General features: G+C 50.5%; 2 protein-coding genes across 4 annotated transcripts in view; one reads left to right on the top strand and one right to left on the bottom strand.

The window, feature by feature from the left end:
* Positions 1-16116, bottom strand: part of LOC118217117 (dedicator of cytokinesis protein 7-like) — a 52919-nt gene that overhangs the window by 14263 nt on the left and 22540 nt on the right. Inside the window, exons 16-32 of one of the 3 annotated variants that reach the window (XM_035398926.1) lie at positions 12554-12671; positions 12053-12123; positions 11796-11934; positions 10773-10874; positions 9639-9725; positions 8906-9137; positions 8345-8509; positions 7748-7920; positions 6205-6306; positions 4467-4553; positions 3224-3319; positions 2712-2852; positions 2452-2565; positions 1673-1843; positions 1299-1438; positions 493-662; positions 126-283 (exon numbers count right to left, since the gene is read on the bottom strand). In XM_035398926.1, coding sequence (XP_035254817.1) covers positions 126-283; positions 493-662; positions 1299-1438; positions 1673-1843; positions 2452-2565; positions 2712-2852; positions 3224-3319; positions 4467-4553; positions 6205-6306; positions 7748-7920; positions 8345-8509; positions 8906-9137; positions 9639-9725; positions 10773-10874; positions 11796-11934; positions 12053-12123; positions 12554-12671 — 2266 coding nt within the window. The remainder of the gene's footprint in view (positions 1-125; positions 284-492; positions 663-1298; positions 1439-1672; positions 1844-2451; positions 2566-2711; positions 2853-3223; positions 3320-4466; positions 4554-6204; positions 6307-7747; positions 7921-8344; positions 8510-8905; positions 9138-9638; positions 9726-10772; positions 10875-11795; positions 11935-12052; positions 12124-12553; positions 12672-16116) is intronic. The other 2 variants (XM_035398927.1, XM_035398928.1) reach the window with 2 other exon arrangements.
* On the top strand, positions 13886-15961 carry si:dkey-114l24.2 (uncharacterized protein LOC107990273 homolog). Its single transcript, XM_035398935.1, has 4 exons — positions 13886-14630; positions 15018-15161; positions 15413-15523; positions 15685-15961. Exons 1-4 carry the CDS (start codon positions 14328-14330, stop codon positions 15694-15696), a joined length of 570 nt encoding a protein of 189 aa, XP_035254826.1. The 5' UTR covers positions 13886-14327; the 3' UTR covers positions 15697-15961.

The raw sequence follows: 16116 nt of genomic DNA, 5'->3' as shown, positions 1-16116 counted from the left end.
TGAAGTTGAAACAGGAAGAGATTTTCCCTGTGTTAAGTACATGCTTTGGCAACACGTGTATATTTGCCATGAGAATAAAGCTAGCCCGTGGGGACATCACTGCGCTCTGTGATGACATCACTCACCACAGCCGGGAGGGCAAAGGGGTTGGCCTTGGAGTGTGGAAGTGGGGAGCCTGCTATTGCCATGGCAACAGACTGGCTGATGGTACTGCCGTCCGAGTCGATGTCATCAGAGGCAGCGGCAGCGGCAGAGGCGTGTCTCCCCCGAGTCGGGCACGTCTCTGTACAGACAGACAGACAGACACACACACACACACACACACACAGACACACACACACACACACATACACACACACACACACACAGACACACAGGCAGAGACACACACACACACACACACACAGAAACAGATGCAGTGACACATGAGGGTTGTATCTCAGTTGTGTGACTCCGCTACATGGCTGGTTTCTCTCTCTCAAACACACGCACCCGTGAAGTCGTGCAGCTGGGACAGCGTCTCCATGACGATGGGGAGGAGGGGCAGGTAGAGCCGGGCGATGTAGGGGCGCACCTGGGGGTCGGTGTAGCGCGGATCTGCATCGTGACTGCAGAGGACCGTGTGGAGCGCGCTGATCGCCTTCTTATGGAGGAAGAACACCCTGACAGAGAGACAGGCGCAGAGCGTCCATTTTATACTGTTCAGACCTGACGAGACTGCCATGATACAGAAACTAAAACCACATCACCGCTGCCCAACCTTAACATCAACAAGAGGAGATGATCACAAACCCAAACCTGTGTGTGTGTGTTTGTGTGTATACATGGGAGTGTGTGTGGTACGTGTGTTTGTATGTACTGTGTGTGTGTGTGCCTGTGTGTGTTAGCGTGTATGTATTGTGTGTGTGCGTGTGTGTATTGTGTGTGTGTGCGTGTGTGTGTATGTGTGTGTGTGCGTGTGTGTGTGTACAGTGTGCGTGCGTGTGTGTATAGTGTGTGCGTGCATGCGTGCATGTGTGTGTATAGTGTGTGTGTGTGTGTGTGTGGTGTATAGTGTATGAGGTGTGTTGTGTATGTATAGTGTGTGTGGTGTATAGTGTGTGTGTGTGTGTGTGTGTGGTGTATAGTGTGTGTGTGTGTGTGTGTAGTGTATAGTGTGTGTGTGTGTGGACGCACTCACCCCTCTCCCTCAGGCTCCAGGATCAGGGAGAGCTCAGCGAGCAGTGTGTGGGTGTGTGTATAGTGTGTGTGGTGTATAGTGTGTGTGTGTGTGTGTGTGTGTGTGTGGACGCACTCACCCCTCTCCCTCAGGCTCCAGGATCAGGGAGAGCTCAGTGAGCAGCAGGGCGGAGAGGAAGTGCTGCTGTCTGAAGGGCAGGGAGAGCTCAAACATGCTGGCCACGCCCTGGTCCTGCACATGACTGGAGAACGCCGAGCTCTACAGAGACAGCACAGGCAGCACAGAGAAAACACAGTCAGCACAGACAGCAGAGACAGCACAGAGAAAACACAGTCAGCACAGACAGCAAGACAGCACAGAGAAAACACAGTCAGCAGAGACAGCAGTCAGCACAGACAGCACAGTCAGCATAGAGACAGCACAGGCAGCACCGAGACAGTACAGACAGAACTGAGGGTGGAGAATGGTGGGGGGAGGGGTGGTGGTGTGTACCTGTGAGGTTGTGGAGGAGGTGGAGGGGGAGGGCGAGGCGGGGGGGCTGAGGGTGGAGCAGGGCAGGTTGAGGCAGACGTAGTGCTCGTGGCAGCAGATGATGCGGATGAAGTCCATCCTGAGCGCATTCAGAGCGCTGGGGTTCGGGGTGGAGTGCAGCTTACTGGAGATCTGAGGAGAAAATCAACATGGGCAACAGATACTCAACTACAGCATGAACATCTCCATGAGCAAAGATACTCTGCTACAGCATGTGCATCATGAGAAAAGATACTATACTACAGCATGTGCATCATGAGCAAAGATACTATACTACAGTGTGTGCATCATGAGCAAAGGTACTATACTTACAGCGTGTGCATCATGAGCAAAGATACTATACTACAGCGTGTGCATCATGAGCAAAGATACTATACCACAGCTTGAAAATCACCATGAGCAAAGATGCTCTACTACAGCGTGAACATCACCATGAGCAAAGATACTCAACTACAGCATGTGCATCATGAGCAAAGATACTATACTACAGCATGTGCAACATGAGCAAAGATACTATGCTATGGTGCGTGCATCATGAGCACAGATACTATACTACAACGTGAACATCACCATGAGCAAAGATGCTATACTACATCTTACTTGTAGTGCGTATAGTGCATGTACCTGTTTATAGTGTGTATAGTGTACGTACCTGTTTATAGTGTGTATAGTGCATAGTGTGTATAGTGCATGTACCTGTTTATAGTGTGTATAGTGTATAGTGTGCATAGTGCATGTACCTGTTTATAGTAGGTGCGAATGAGGTTGAACACAAAACCTCTGTCCATGAGTGACAGAAGGTCATTAAGGAAAAAAGCAAGACTGCTGTTCAACCTCTCAACCAGCTCCACGTCCTGAAAGAGAGAGAGAGAGAGAGAGAATTATCATAGCCCACATCCAACCATAGCCTTTATTCCATCACACTATTTTACCATAAGCCTCAGTAGTGAGGCCCTCTGTGCAGTACTCAGTGTGTCCTGTAGGGGACGCTACGCTGTACCTTGTGGTATCTGCTGGAGATGTCGGCGCTGATGGCGCACACCAGGGCGGCTATGTCGTCCACAAAACGATCGGGGAAGCGCTGCCGTCTCGGGACGTCCAGACGAGAGGCCAGGAACAGGTGATGGGACATGCTCTTCACCTGGGGTCACAGAGACGCACTCAGAAACTGTGTGTGTGTGTGTGTGTGTGTGTGAGTGCGTGTGTGTGCGTATGTGTGTGTGTGTGTGTGTACATGTGTGTGCATATGTGTGTGCGTATGTGTGCGTGCATGTACACGTGTGTGCATGTATTTTCGTGAGTGTGAGTGCGTGTGTGTGCGTATGTGTACGTGTATGTGTGTGTACACGTGTGTGTGCGTGTGTGTGTTTGTGTGCATGTGTACACGTGTGTGTGTGTGTATTTTCGTGAGCGTGTGTACGTGTGTGTGCGTGCATGAGCGTGTGTGTGCGCACGTGTGCGTGTGTGTGTGTACGTGTGTGCGTGCACAGGTGTGTGTGTGCGGATACCAACCATGAGGTGGAAGAAGAACCAGGACTGCTGCAGCGCTGCCTCTCTCACTGTGCTGGTGCTCACCACCCACTGCAGAGCCAGCTCCTCATGGAGCAGCTACAGACATTACCACACATTAGTCACAGTTAGCACAGCCTGGGCTAGCTTAGCTGAAGAGCTACCACTGTTCATATACAATCTAGAGTTAGCACAGAGCTACCACTGTTCATATACAATCTAGAGTTAGCATAGAGCTACCACTGTTCATATACAATCTAGAGTTAGCATAGAGCTACCACTGTTCATATACAACCTAATGTTAGCACAGAGCTACTGCTGTTGATGTACAACCAAGAGTTAGCATAGAGCTACACAGGATTAAATTCTGCACAGAGCAAATACTTGGTAAAATCAGAGTTTAATGTCAAGTGCAGCTCAAACAGTTTAATGTCAAGTGCAGCTCAAACAGTTTTACCAGAGACACTGTACTCACACAACTGTAAAAACACATCACACACACTCGCACACACGCACACACACAGATGTGGATGAGAAGTGAGATGTTAAAAAAAAAAAAAAAACACACCCTTGTGAGCAGAATGAACCAAAATTAGCACCCGTAGTGGTTACACATGCAATAGAACATTTATCCCTGTAAAGGCCCTACAGGCACTGATGAAGACAGCCCTACAGGCACTGAGGCCCTACAGGCACTGAGAGAGACAGACCTACAGGCACTGGCCCAGCCCAGCAGGTCACCTGCTGACAAAGGAGACTTAATGTATATAAGTTCAACAGATCATGGTTTTCTTAGCAGAAGTAGCATGTGAAGCAATGAGTAGTTACAGCTGATCTCAGAAAACAAGGCGGGACAACCTATAATCATGATCATCACCGGCCTACGTCCTGCGATCCGACCGGCCCCATTTCATCGCTGCTAAATACAGCCATTCACTGTTATTATGGACGTGTGTGTGTGTGTGTGAGTGCTTGTGTGTGTGTGTGTGTGTGTGTGTGTGTGTGCGTTTGTGTGTGTGAGCTTGTGAGTGTGTGAGACTATGTGATTATGTGTCTGTGTGCGTGTGTGAGTGTGTGTGTGTGATTGTGATTATGTGTGTGTGTGTGCATAGTGTGTGTAGCATGTGATTGCGTGTGTGTGTGTGTGTGCGCGTAGTGTGTGTAGCATGTGTAGTGTGTGTGCGTGCGTGCGTGTAGCCTGTGTAGCGTGTGTAGCGTGTGCGTAGCGTGTGTGTGTGTGTGTTACCTTTTTGGCGATGTGCCTGGCTGGGGCGGGGCAGAAGAAGGTGTTCTCCAGGAAAGCAGACATGCGATTGGAGCTGTGCTCACATGCCTGTGATGAGTGGGTGGAGGTGAACAGACAGACAGACGGACGGACGGACAGACAGACAGAAACGGATGAAGGAGTGGGAGCGCTTCCTCAACTCAAATCCAACGACCAAAGTAGCACTGATCCGCCGTCAGCAGAATTTAGAGGAGTACATAAGACACTGACACTGTATATAACATACTACACACAGCGACTGGACAGTCACCATACACTGAGACTGTGGGAACAGTATACTACCCACTGAGACTGGAACAGTCACTGTACACTGAGACTGTGGGAAGAGTATACTACCCACTGAGACTGGAACAGTCACTGTACACTGAGACTGTGGGAAGAGTATACTACACACAGCGACTGGACAGTCACCATACACTGAGACTGTGGGAACAGTATACTACCCACTGAGACTGGAACAGTCACTGTACACTGAGACTGTGGGAGCAGTATACTACCCACTGAGACTGGAACAGTCACTGTACACTGAGACTGTGGGAACAGTATACTACCCACTGAGACTGGAACAGTCACTGTACACTGAGACTGTGGGAACAGTATACTACCCACTGAGACTGTGGGAACAGTCTACTACACACAGCGACTGGAACGGTCACTGTACACTGAGACTGTGGGAACAGTATACTACCCACTGAGGGAACAGTATACTACCCACTGAGACTGGAACAGTCACTGTACACTGAGACTGTGGGAACAGTATACTACCCACTGTTGGAACAGTATACTACTCACTGAGACTGGAACAGTTATTGTACACTGAGACTGTGGAAACAGTATACTACCCACTGAGACTGGAACAGTCACTGTACACTGAGACTGTGGGAACAGTATACTACTCACTGAGACTGGAACAGTCACTGTACACTGAGACTGTGGGAACAGTATACTACCCACTGAGACTGGAACAGTCACCATACACTGAGACTGTGGGAACAGTATACTACCCACTGAGACTGGAACAGTCACTATACACTGAGACTGTGGGAACAGTATACTACCCACTGAGACTGGAACAGTCACTGTACACTGAGACTGTGGGAACAGTATACTACACACAGCGACTGGAACAGTCACTGTACACTGAGACTGTGGGAACAGTATACTACCCACTGAGACTGGAACAGTGTACTACACATCAAAACTGTAGGAATTGAGTTTAAGGTTAATGCTGGCTGAGGATGAAAACGTGAGTAAATAATGAAGACAAACGATGATAAACACACCAATGATCATGAAAACAGTGTGTGTGTGTCTCAGTGTGTGAGGGAGAGATAGAAAGAGATGTGAGTGTGGGACAGTAAGATGGGAGTGAGCACAGGAGTGAGTGAGTGAGGGAATGAGTGAATGGGTGAGTGAGTGTGCTCATGATCATGGGCAGATTAGGCCTGTTTAGGTTCAGAGATGTGATTTTGGTGAAGAAGATGAAGGCAGCAGAAAAAAGAAAAGCAGATGATTGGTGGATAGAAGCACGCACACACACACGCACACACTCTCACACACACACGCACACTCTCATATACACACACTCACGCACACTCTCATACACACACACGCTCTCTCACACACGCACACACTCACACATGCTCTCTCACACACACACACAAACGCACACACACACACACACAGGCTGGGGGTGCACCTGCTTGAGCTCACTGCTGGAGTGGGGGTTCCTGCGTAGGACGGCCCTGGAGCCCCCAGGGGCGTAAGCAGAGTTCACCCAGGAGTGCGAGCGGTCAATCCCCTAATACCAGCACCCACAGCCAGGGGGCAGCAGCGCAGCAGCGCACAGGACACAGGGGCCGAGGGGAGCAGCGGGAGGGAAGCAGAGGGAGGGAAGCAAAAAGGGCGGGAGAGAGGGAGAAAGAAAGAAAGAAAGAGGGGAAAAGTGAGAGAGGGAGTTGGGGGTAAAGGGGGGCATTAGAAAGACAGGGAGATCAGCACAGCAGAGGGTTGCAAATCTAACAGTTTGACAGGTTTAATCAACAACAAACACACAAACAACCGAGGGGCCGCGATCAAACCCACAGTATTCCCACAGACACTGGAGGAGCGGCCTGTGCTTGGGCCTGGGAGCAGGTCTGATTAGCCACAGTGCAATACAGAGCCCTCCCAGCAGCACAGCACAGCACAGCGAGGTCAACTCTGCTCACTCCAGACCAGCTCAACAGTACCTGTACATTTAAAAGCAATGTCAATTAAAGCGGCCAGGCTAGTTTATAGAACCATCATAAAACTGTCTAGATTGGCTTTCTTTTATTCCAAACATAATATATTACCAGCTTAGAATATCACAATTTAATTTTGTAACTAAGCAACCAGCTGACTGGTGCTTTTGCTCCCAATCTAGATACTGTTGAGACGAATATCCTCCAAAAAGCCCTCTGTGTTGCAGGGGAGTGTAAAATGGTTACTGCAGCTCAGAACCACGTCATTGCCGTATTTAAAGTATTTAAGCGGAATTCTTTCCTGTTGTGGTGATTAGCTGCTTAATTCTTGAGGCAGTTTGGTGTTCCATTTAACCCTTTGGGTTAAGGGTAAGATTTTTGGAATGCTTAGTTTTTTCTTCAAAATTCAAAGTCAGTGATCTAGAATTCCACTGCTTTCAGTTACCAGCTGTGATTAGAATGCCCAGTTAAGATCACATATCTTACACCTTAAAGGGCTAGTAACATTCTGCTTTATCACAGTAAAGACACGGGTCTTCAACCAATCAGATGAGCCATGCAGTGACTGCACCAGGGCAATGCACTTCCAGCACAATGCAGTCACTGCAAGAATGCTGTAACTATGCAGGAATGCTGTAACTATGGAGGAATACTGTATGTATGCAGGAATGCTGTCACTACATCAGAATGCTGTCGCTATTCAGGAATACTGCCTCTATGAAGGAATACGCTGTCTATGCAGAAATATTATCTCCATGAGGCAATATTGTCTCTATGTAGGAATATTATGTCTATGTAGGATACTGACTCTATGCAGGAATACTGTGAATACAAAAAGAGGCAGTGGAATCAGTGCATAATCTCTAGGACACAGGGAGAAGCGGTACGGTCTGTGTGTATGAATGTGAGAAAAGAGGAAGCGGGCTGTATGTGTGTGTCCGTGTGTGTGTGTGTGTCCGTGCAGAAAGAGGAACCAGCGGTACAGACGTAGAAACACACACACACACACACACACACCTTGCTCCCGATGATCCTCTGCACCTCCTCGTCGGGCGAGTTGGGCGTGGTCGCCAGGTCGGGGTTGGAGTTGCTGATGCTCTTGGAGCGGGACAGGTGCAGGCTGCTCGGCCGCGCCGTTGCCCGGGACAACGTGGCGTACTGGATGGGCAGCTCGTAGGGCGGGGCGAGACCTGGGCGGGGCCAAGCGCGCGTTACGGCTTTCAGCGAGAGCAACGGGATTCAGGGGCTTTCAGGGACAGCAACCAGAATCAGGGGCTTTCAGGGAAGACCGGACACTAATCCAATCACAATGCAGAACGGAGGGGGAAAAACACACACGCACACACACACGCATGCACACACACAGGTACACACACAGGTACACATGCGCGCACACATGCGCACACACACACAGACACACACATACACACACACACCAGCAATAATTACAGCTTCCAACACAAAGTCATGTGGTCTGACCTGTCACACGTGAGTGACAGATACCCTGGTGATGGGCAGGCCTGAGGAGGCACAGGAGCTCTGTGACGTATAAACATCCGGCGCCATTTTGGCTCCAGGTGGGGGGCGGGGGGGTTAGGGGGGTAGCACACTCACCGCCGGGCGGGGCGGGGGGGTCGCCGCTGGGCAGGTGGAAGCAGTAGTGGATGTAGGACAGCAGCAGGTTGTTTCGGCCGTGGTGGTCCTGACTGCCCTCCAGGTTCTTCTGGATCTGATTGGCCAACAGCGCCATGGCCTCAAACGCAGCTCGGCCCAGATTCACTGCGCAGCGAGAGAGAGAGACAGGGGGAGGGAGAGAGAGAGGGAGGGAGAGGGAAGGAGAGAGAGAGAGAGGGGGAGGGAGAGGGAAGGAGAGAGAGAGAGAGGGAAGAAGAGCGAGAGTGAGAGAGAGAAAGAGGGAGAGAGGAAAGAAAAGCGACAGAGCGCAAGAGAGAATGAGAGGGAGGGAAGAAGAGCGACAGTGCGAGAGAGAGATAGAGAGAGAGGGAGGGAGGGAGGTAGGAAAGAAGGGCATGAGAGACAGAGGGAGGGAGGGAAGGAAGATCGGCGTGAGAGAAAGGGAGAGAGAGGGACGGTGAATAACGGTATGGGGGGGGCAGGCAGAGCGAGGCGTGTGCATGGGGCGTGGCCAAGGCGAGGCTTGTGGGCGGAGCTCACCGATCTGCCCGGCGATGACGGGCGGGTGGACGATGAGCAGGATGAGCTTCCCGAGCAGCTGGTGCAGGAAGCGCACGCAGGTGTCCAGCAGGGCGGCCCGCAGCTGCGCCATGCTGGCCTTCAGCTCCGCCTCCACGTTGCCCTCGGTGATGATGACGTCCTTCAGCCGGAAGGGGAAGGAGTACTCCTCCAGCACGTCCACCAGCGTGAAGAACTTATCCAGGTGAGGGTCCTGCAGGCCCACAGGGCAGTCAGCATTCACTGAGTGTGTGTGTGTGTATGTGAGAGAGATTGTGAGGGTGTGAGTGTATTTTATACCTGTGTGTGTGTGTGTGTGTGAGGGAGATTGTGAGGGTGTGAGTGTAGTTTATACGTGTGTGTGTGTGTGTGTGTGTGTGTGTATGTGAGAGAGATTGTGAGGGTGTGAGTGTAGTTTATACCTGTGTGTGTGTGTGTGTGAGGGAGATTGTGAGGGTGTGAGTGTAGTTTATACCTGTGTGTGTGTGTGTGTGTGTGTGTGAGGGAGATTGTGAGGGTGTGAGTGTAGTTTATACCTGTGTGTGTGTGTGTGTGTGTGTGTGTGTGAGGGAGATTGTGAGGGTGTGAGTGTAGTTTATATGTGTGTGTGTGTGTGTGTGTGTATGTGAGAGAGATTGTGAGGGTGTGAGTGTAGATTATACCTGTCTGTGTGTGTGTGAGAGAGTGATTGTGAGGGTGTGAGTGTAGTTTATACCTGTGTGTGAACAGAAGAAGCAGCTCTCACATCCACACTAAACACCGCTTTGTGATTATCAACCCACTTCATCCCGGGAAGCTGGACCTGCAAATAACAGAGACAGAGACACAGGCATCACAATCTAACACAGAGAGACAGAGATACAGGCATCACAACCTGACACAGAGACACAGGCACCACAATCTAACACAGAGACACAGGCATCACAAACTAACACAGAGACACAGCCATCACAATCTATCACAGAGACACAGGCATCACAAACTAACACAGAGACACAGGCATCACAATCCATCACAGAGACACGGAGACACAGGCATCACAATCTAACACAGAGACACAGAGACACAGGCATCACAATCTATCACAGAGAGACAGAGACACAGGCATCACAATCTAACACAGAGACACAGGCATCACAATCTAACACAGAGACACAGAGACACAGGCATCACAATCTATCACAGAGAGACAGAGACACAGGCATCACAATCTAACACAGAGAAACAGGCATGCTGTATAAACACAGAACACACAGTATGTAATCTGCTAAGCAAACATGTAATGTAAAGGAGTGACTAACTGGTAAATAATGTATGATATTAATAACTGTAGAGTGGAAGGACAGGGTGCAGACTAGAGGACCGAATCCTGACTTGAACCAGATGGGACCCGAAGTTATGCTGTGATTTGTGCCTGGACCGGGCCTATTTTTAGCTCTGTTACATCGGGTCAGATCGGGTGCAGGCTCACTCTCAACCTGGAAGTTAACAAATGGTAGCCTAGCAACACTTCCACCAGCTGTTAACAATGACTGATAACAATGACACAAAGCTTCCAGTTTCTGTAGCATACCGCTATGCTGAACTAGCTAATTGAGAACAGCTGTATTTGTTTGACAGCACAGGGGCTGAAGGCTTATTAACGTCACGTTTAACAGAAGGAAAAGCGCGTTTAAACAACACCGCAAGCGTGAAAGCAGAAATACGGGTGTTTTCATTTCGCTAGCTGAGCATCACAAAAACAGAACGTGACTGCGGGCACACCGACGAGCGGCTTTCCTGTGGGAAACAGACCTCTATATTAACCCGTTTGGGGGGAGAGGGGTATGATGGGGGTTGCAGGGCTTACATCCGGGGTGAGGACGGAGTAGCTGGGCGGGGGCTTCTCCACAGACACGGGCAGGCTGAAGGAGCCAGTCCGCAGGCGGCCATGTTGCATTAACGGGATCCACTGCGGAGACACCGGTACACCATCAACACACTCTGCGCCACATTAACAGGAGGGGTTACCTGCACACTCTGTGGGTGTGGCAGACATCTGGGTGTAGGAGGAGTCTGGTGTAGGCTGAGGGTCTAGGAAGGGCTGAGTGAAGACTGAAAGCATGGACAATGTTGGGTTTAAGTGTTGGGTGTACATGGATGGTTTAGGAGGTGATGGGTGTAGGCCGCAGGTGTAGGGCGATGTTGGGTGTAGCTGCTGGGTGTACACGGATGGTTTAGGAGGTGGTGGGTGTAGGACGAGGATACAGGAGGAGGGTGTAGGAGGCGGTGGGTGTAAGCTGTAGGTGTAGGAGATGTTGGGTGTAGGTGCTGGGTGTACACTGATGGTGTAGGAGGTGGTAGGTTTAGGCTGCAGGTGTATGAGATGTTGGGTGTAGGTGGTAGGTGTACACTGAGGGTGTAGGAGGTGGTGGGTTTAGGCTGCAGGTGTATGAGATGTTGGGTGTAGGTGCTCTGTGTACACTGAGGGTGTAGGAGGTGGTGGGTTTAGGCTGCAGGTGTATGAGATGTTGGGTGTAGGTGCTCTGTGTACACTGAGGGTGTAGGAGGTGGTGGGTTTAGGCTGCAGGTGTGTGAGATGTTGGGTGTAGGTGGTAGGTATACACTGAGGGTGTAGGAGGTGGTGGGTTTAGGCTGCAGGTGTATGAGATGTTGGGTGTAGGTGCTCTGTGTACACTGAGGGTGTAGGAGGTGGTGGGTTTAGGCTGCAGGTGTATGAGATGTTGGGTGTAGGTGCTCTGTGTACACTGAGGGTGTAGGAGGTGGTGGGTTTAGGCTGCAGGTGTATGAGATGTTGGGTGTAGGTGGTAGGTATACACTGAGGGTATAGGAGGAGCGTAAACGCTGAGGGGAGGAAGGGGTCTTATCTTACGGTGTAGCCCACGGGGCTCTCCAGAGGGGTGTTCTGTTTGGGCTGGCAGCTGATGTGGTAGAAGGTGAAGAGCAGGTGGTGGTTATCCGTCAGGTCTGCAGGAATCTTCATTTTCATCTCGTCATAGAACTCCGGAGACCTGGAGACAGCAGAGAGAGAGAGAGAGAGAGAGAGAGAAAGAGAAAGGAGGGAGAGAGGATGAGAGGATGGCAGGACCGTGGACTGAGACAGAGGGAGAGAGGAGGAGAGGCACTCACTTGTCATGGTAGATGACTGGGGTGTAGGCCTCCTTCTGAAACTCCGCACAGCTGGACTTCCCAAAGATGACCTGCCATCACCAGAGAGGAGATCCCCCAGTCAGACTGGTTTACAAAATCTAATTTCACTAGACCATCAGAATGTTTTATAACCGCTCAGCTAGTTAGTTACTAAGATTGATTAGATAGTGATCAGTTATTTTATTAATTCGTGATTGGTCAGTGATATGGGGGTGGGGCTCCTTCATGAGTGCATGATTGGACAGTGAAATGAGTGGGGCTCCTTTATTAGTTTGTGATTGGACAGTGATATGGGGGTGGGTCTCCTTCATGAGAGCATGATTGGACAGTTATATGGGTGGGGCTCCTTTATTAGTTTGTGATTGGACAGTGATATGGCTGGGCTCCTTTATTAGTTTGTGATTGGACAGTGATATGGGCGGGGCTTCTTCATGAGCGTGTGATTGAACAGTGATGCATGCGTGATTGGTGGAGACTCACAGGCAGGGCCTGGCTGGGATCCTCTCCTGCCATGAACTGCACCTTGACAGCGATGTTTCTGACCGAGCCCTGTCGACTGCTGAAGTTCAGACTCTGAGGGTACACATACAGCAGGTTCCTGAGAGGGGGGGGGGGGGGGGGGGGGGGGGGGGGGGCGTGAGAGGGAGAGGGGGAGAGAGAGAGAGAGAGAGGGAGAGGGAGAGAGAGGAGAGAGAGGAAGAGAGAGAGTGAGAGAGAGAGGAGGGAGAGAAGAGAGAGAGGGGAAAGAAAGAGGAAGAAAAAGAGAGGGAAAGACAGAGAGAGAAGAAGAGAGAGTGAGAGAGAGGAAGAAAAAGAGAGAGGGGAAGGAGAAAGGAGAAATAGGGAGGCAGCAGAGAGGGAAGGAAGGAGAGAGAATGAGGGGAAAACAGAGGGAGGGAGAGGGGCAGGGTTGTAAATTTTGGTTCACCAGTATTACATTATAGTGAAGTAAATTCTTTACTTGGCAAACTCACTTACTTTGAGGGACTGCTACATTACATTTTTATAGTTACATTAGATTACATTAGAGGCATTTAGCAGACGCTCTTATCCAGAGCGACTTACACAACTTTTTACATAGCATTTTACATTGTATCCATTTATACAGCTGGATATATACTGAAGCAATGCAGGTAAAGTACCTTGCTCAAGGGTACAACGGCAGTGTCCTTACCCGGGAATCGAACCTGCGACCTTTCGGTTACAAGCCCAGTTCCTTACCCACTGTGCTACACTCCGTCCTAGTTTACACAGTTTATAAAGGGCTATATCCTATATTAAATTTATAAAGCTAACTCAACTTATAAATGGCTATATTCTATATTACATTTTTATATAGCCAAGTACTTTCAGAAACAATTCCAGAAAAATGCCTGACTCAAACCATATAGCAACCACATTCTTCAAACTGTATGGACCAACCAGCGACATTACTTTCAACTGTACGTGTGTACATGCATACTGTCTGCGTCTAATTTATTTTGTGCGTGTACGTGCATGCACGCAATCTTGCAATCTCGTGTCAAAAAAGTCCTTGTGTATTTATTCATAAATTGCTCTCCTGTGTAAGCCGACCTTGCAGAGCAAACACAGCAGGTAACTGTAGATCAAAGCCTTCTGCGTTTGTTATGTCTTACTGTCTGGACTGAGATCAACCTGATCGGCTACATCAGCCACTTCTGTTTGAAGAGCCACATGTCGGGGTCACACTGATTTAAAGAAGGACACAGAGCTGCAATCCGATTGGACTACTGCTCAGCTGATATTCCGCAATCTCCCCAGAGTCCAGCAGATAACCGGTATAAGAGTGAGACAACACAGACAGGACTGAGGCCGGCCAGGCAGACACAGGCACAGAGCGGAGATACAGAGAAAGAACTGAGTCACAGAGAGACAGAAAGCTCTGAGACAGAGATACACAGAAAGAGAGTTGAGACACAAAGACAGAAAGCTCTGCCAGATACAGAGAGAAAGCTCTGAGACTGGGGATAGTCTCTACAGACTGGGGATAGTGTCTACAGACTGAGGATAGTCACTATAGGCTGGGGATTGTGTCTACAGACTGGGGATAGTTTCCATAGACTGGGGATAGTCTCTACAGACTGGGGATAGTTTCTATAGACTGGAGATAGTCTCTATAGACTGGGGATAGTCCCTATAGACTGGGGATAGTCTCTATAGACTGGGGACTGGACTGACAGTTCTGCAGCACACACTCAAAGGGAGGACCGGAGCAGATCTTTGAGACCCCAGAATGAGAGCCTTTCTGCCCCTGCTGTGCGTGGCCCTCTGGCTGTCAGGGGCCCCGGGCGTGCCGCTGAAGAAGCAGAAGGGCCCAGGGAAGCCGGCCTCCGTGGAGGACGTGAACGTGCTGACGTACGGCGTGCTCCAGTTCAGCGACGCCATACACCACGTCTACCAGGACACCAGCCGCAGGATGACCCGCATCGACACGCAGCTCCTGCGCCAGCAGGGGGCGCTGCGCCAGCTGCAGGAGGAGGTGGCGCAGGCCACGCAGACGGAGGAGGAGATCAGGAAAACCCTCTCCCATTTACAGGTGAGCGCGCGCACGCCCACGATCCAATCGGGGCCAGCCCACACCCACGCTCCAATCAGGGACAGGCCACACCCACGCTCCAATCAGGGACAGGCCACACCCACGGTACAATCAGGGACAGGTCACACCCACGATCCCAATCAGGGACAGGTCACACCCACGCTCCAATCAGGGACAGGTCACACCCACGCTCCAATCAGGGACAGGCCACACCCACGGTACAATCAGGGCCAGGCCACACCCACGCTCCAATCAGGAACAGGCCACACCCACACTCCAATCGGGGCCAGCCCACACCCACACTCCAATCAGGGACAGGCCACACCCACGGTACAATCAGGGCCAGGCCACACCCACGCTCCGACTCAGACTAGCTCTGTTGCGCAGACGCAGACGGCTGGGCTGCGTGCGCAGACTCTGCAGGTGAGGACAGTGCTTCAGAAGGCTGAAAAGGAACAGGTGAAGCTCCACAACCAGGTGACCGGTCTGGAGACCAGCCTGGACTCGGCTCCCAACATCAGAACACTGAAGGTACACACATGCACATGTTCGTACACACGCACACGTGCGCGCACACACGCACACACATTACACAAACGCATGCACACACACACACACACCCATACACACACACGCACACGCACACACATACACACACACACACACACACACCTAAGAGTCCTGCACACAGGAAACATCACATAACGTACAGGCGGCATATAGTAATACAATATGTGTGTGCGCGTGTGTGTGCGTGCATGTGTGTGTGTGTGTGTGTACAGGACCAGGCCCTCCAGCACTCCAACATTCTAAAGGTTCTGGAGGAGTGGATCCAGGACGAGAAGCGAGCTTTGGAAGATCAGGACCAGCAGCTGGCCCACATGCAGAGTCTGGTAATCCCCCGCCCCTCGCCGCCCCCCGCCCCTCCCACACTGCATCAACCACCAATAAAGATGACTAAAGACAAATAAATACAACCTTGGACCGCTCACGAGATCCAAGGTTTATCATTTAAAAAATAATCACTCAGCATTCTGTTCTTTTTCCATTTCAGGCCGAGTCATGAGCCCGTCCCACCAAGCCAATCACAGACAGACTCTTCCCAGCCAATAAGAGCACCTCCTGATCAACCGTTTACTGCTGCAAGCCAATCATTTTTTCATTGGAAATGCTGACTTCTTAAACTCAACAGAACAATGCAACCCAGCACATCCCATTCTCCCGCACACAGACAGATGGAAGCCACACACTAAGCTGCCTTGTTGCTCTGTGTCCTTCATCACCCTTCCTGTTAACCATCCAAATAAAGTTCATAATGGCATTTATTACCACCTGTTGTCGATTATTCTGAAACCGATTAAACAGTTTGATGCTGAATGTCAAGAGAGTGCTTCATGAGCTCAGACACAACTGTCCTGAGTTCACGAGCGAACATGACAGACTGTGGACTCACCATGTGGTGTGGGGTGGGGTGAGGTGGGGGGTT

This window comes from Anguilla anguilla, chromosome 17 (assembly GCF_013347855.1).
Source record: "Anguilla anguilla isolate fAngAng1 chromosome 17, fAngAng1.pri, whole genome shotgun sequence".
Lineage (NCBI taxonomy): Eukaryota > Metazoa > Chordata > Actinopteri > Anguilliformes > Anguillidae > Anguilla > Anguilla anguilla.
Note: the sequence above shows the minus strand (reverse complement) of the source record. Positions and strands in the feature narration are given on the sequence as shown.

Excerpts from the sequence above, each read along its gene's own strand:
- si:dkey-114l24.2 (XM_035398935.1), top strand. The coding sequence starts at position 14,328 with ATGAGAGCCTTTCTGCCCCTGCTGTGCGTGGCCCTCTGGCTGTCAGGG. Across the intron at positions 14,631-15,017 it reads AAACCCTCTCCCATTTACAG|ACGCAGACGGCTGGGCTGCG; the intron begins GTGAGCGCGCGC and ends TCTGTTGCGCAG. Across the intron at positions 15,162-15,412 it reads CCAACATCAGAACACTGAAG|GACCAGGCCCTCCAGCACTC; the intron begins GTACACACATGC and ends GTGTGTGTACAG.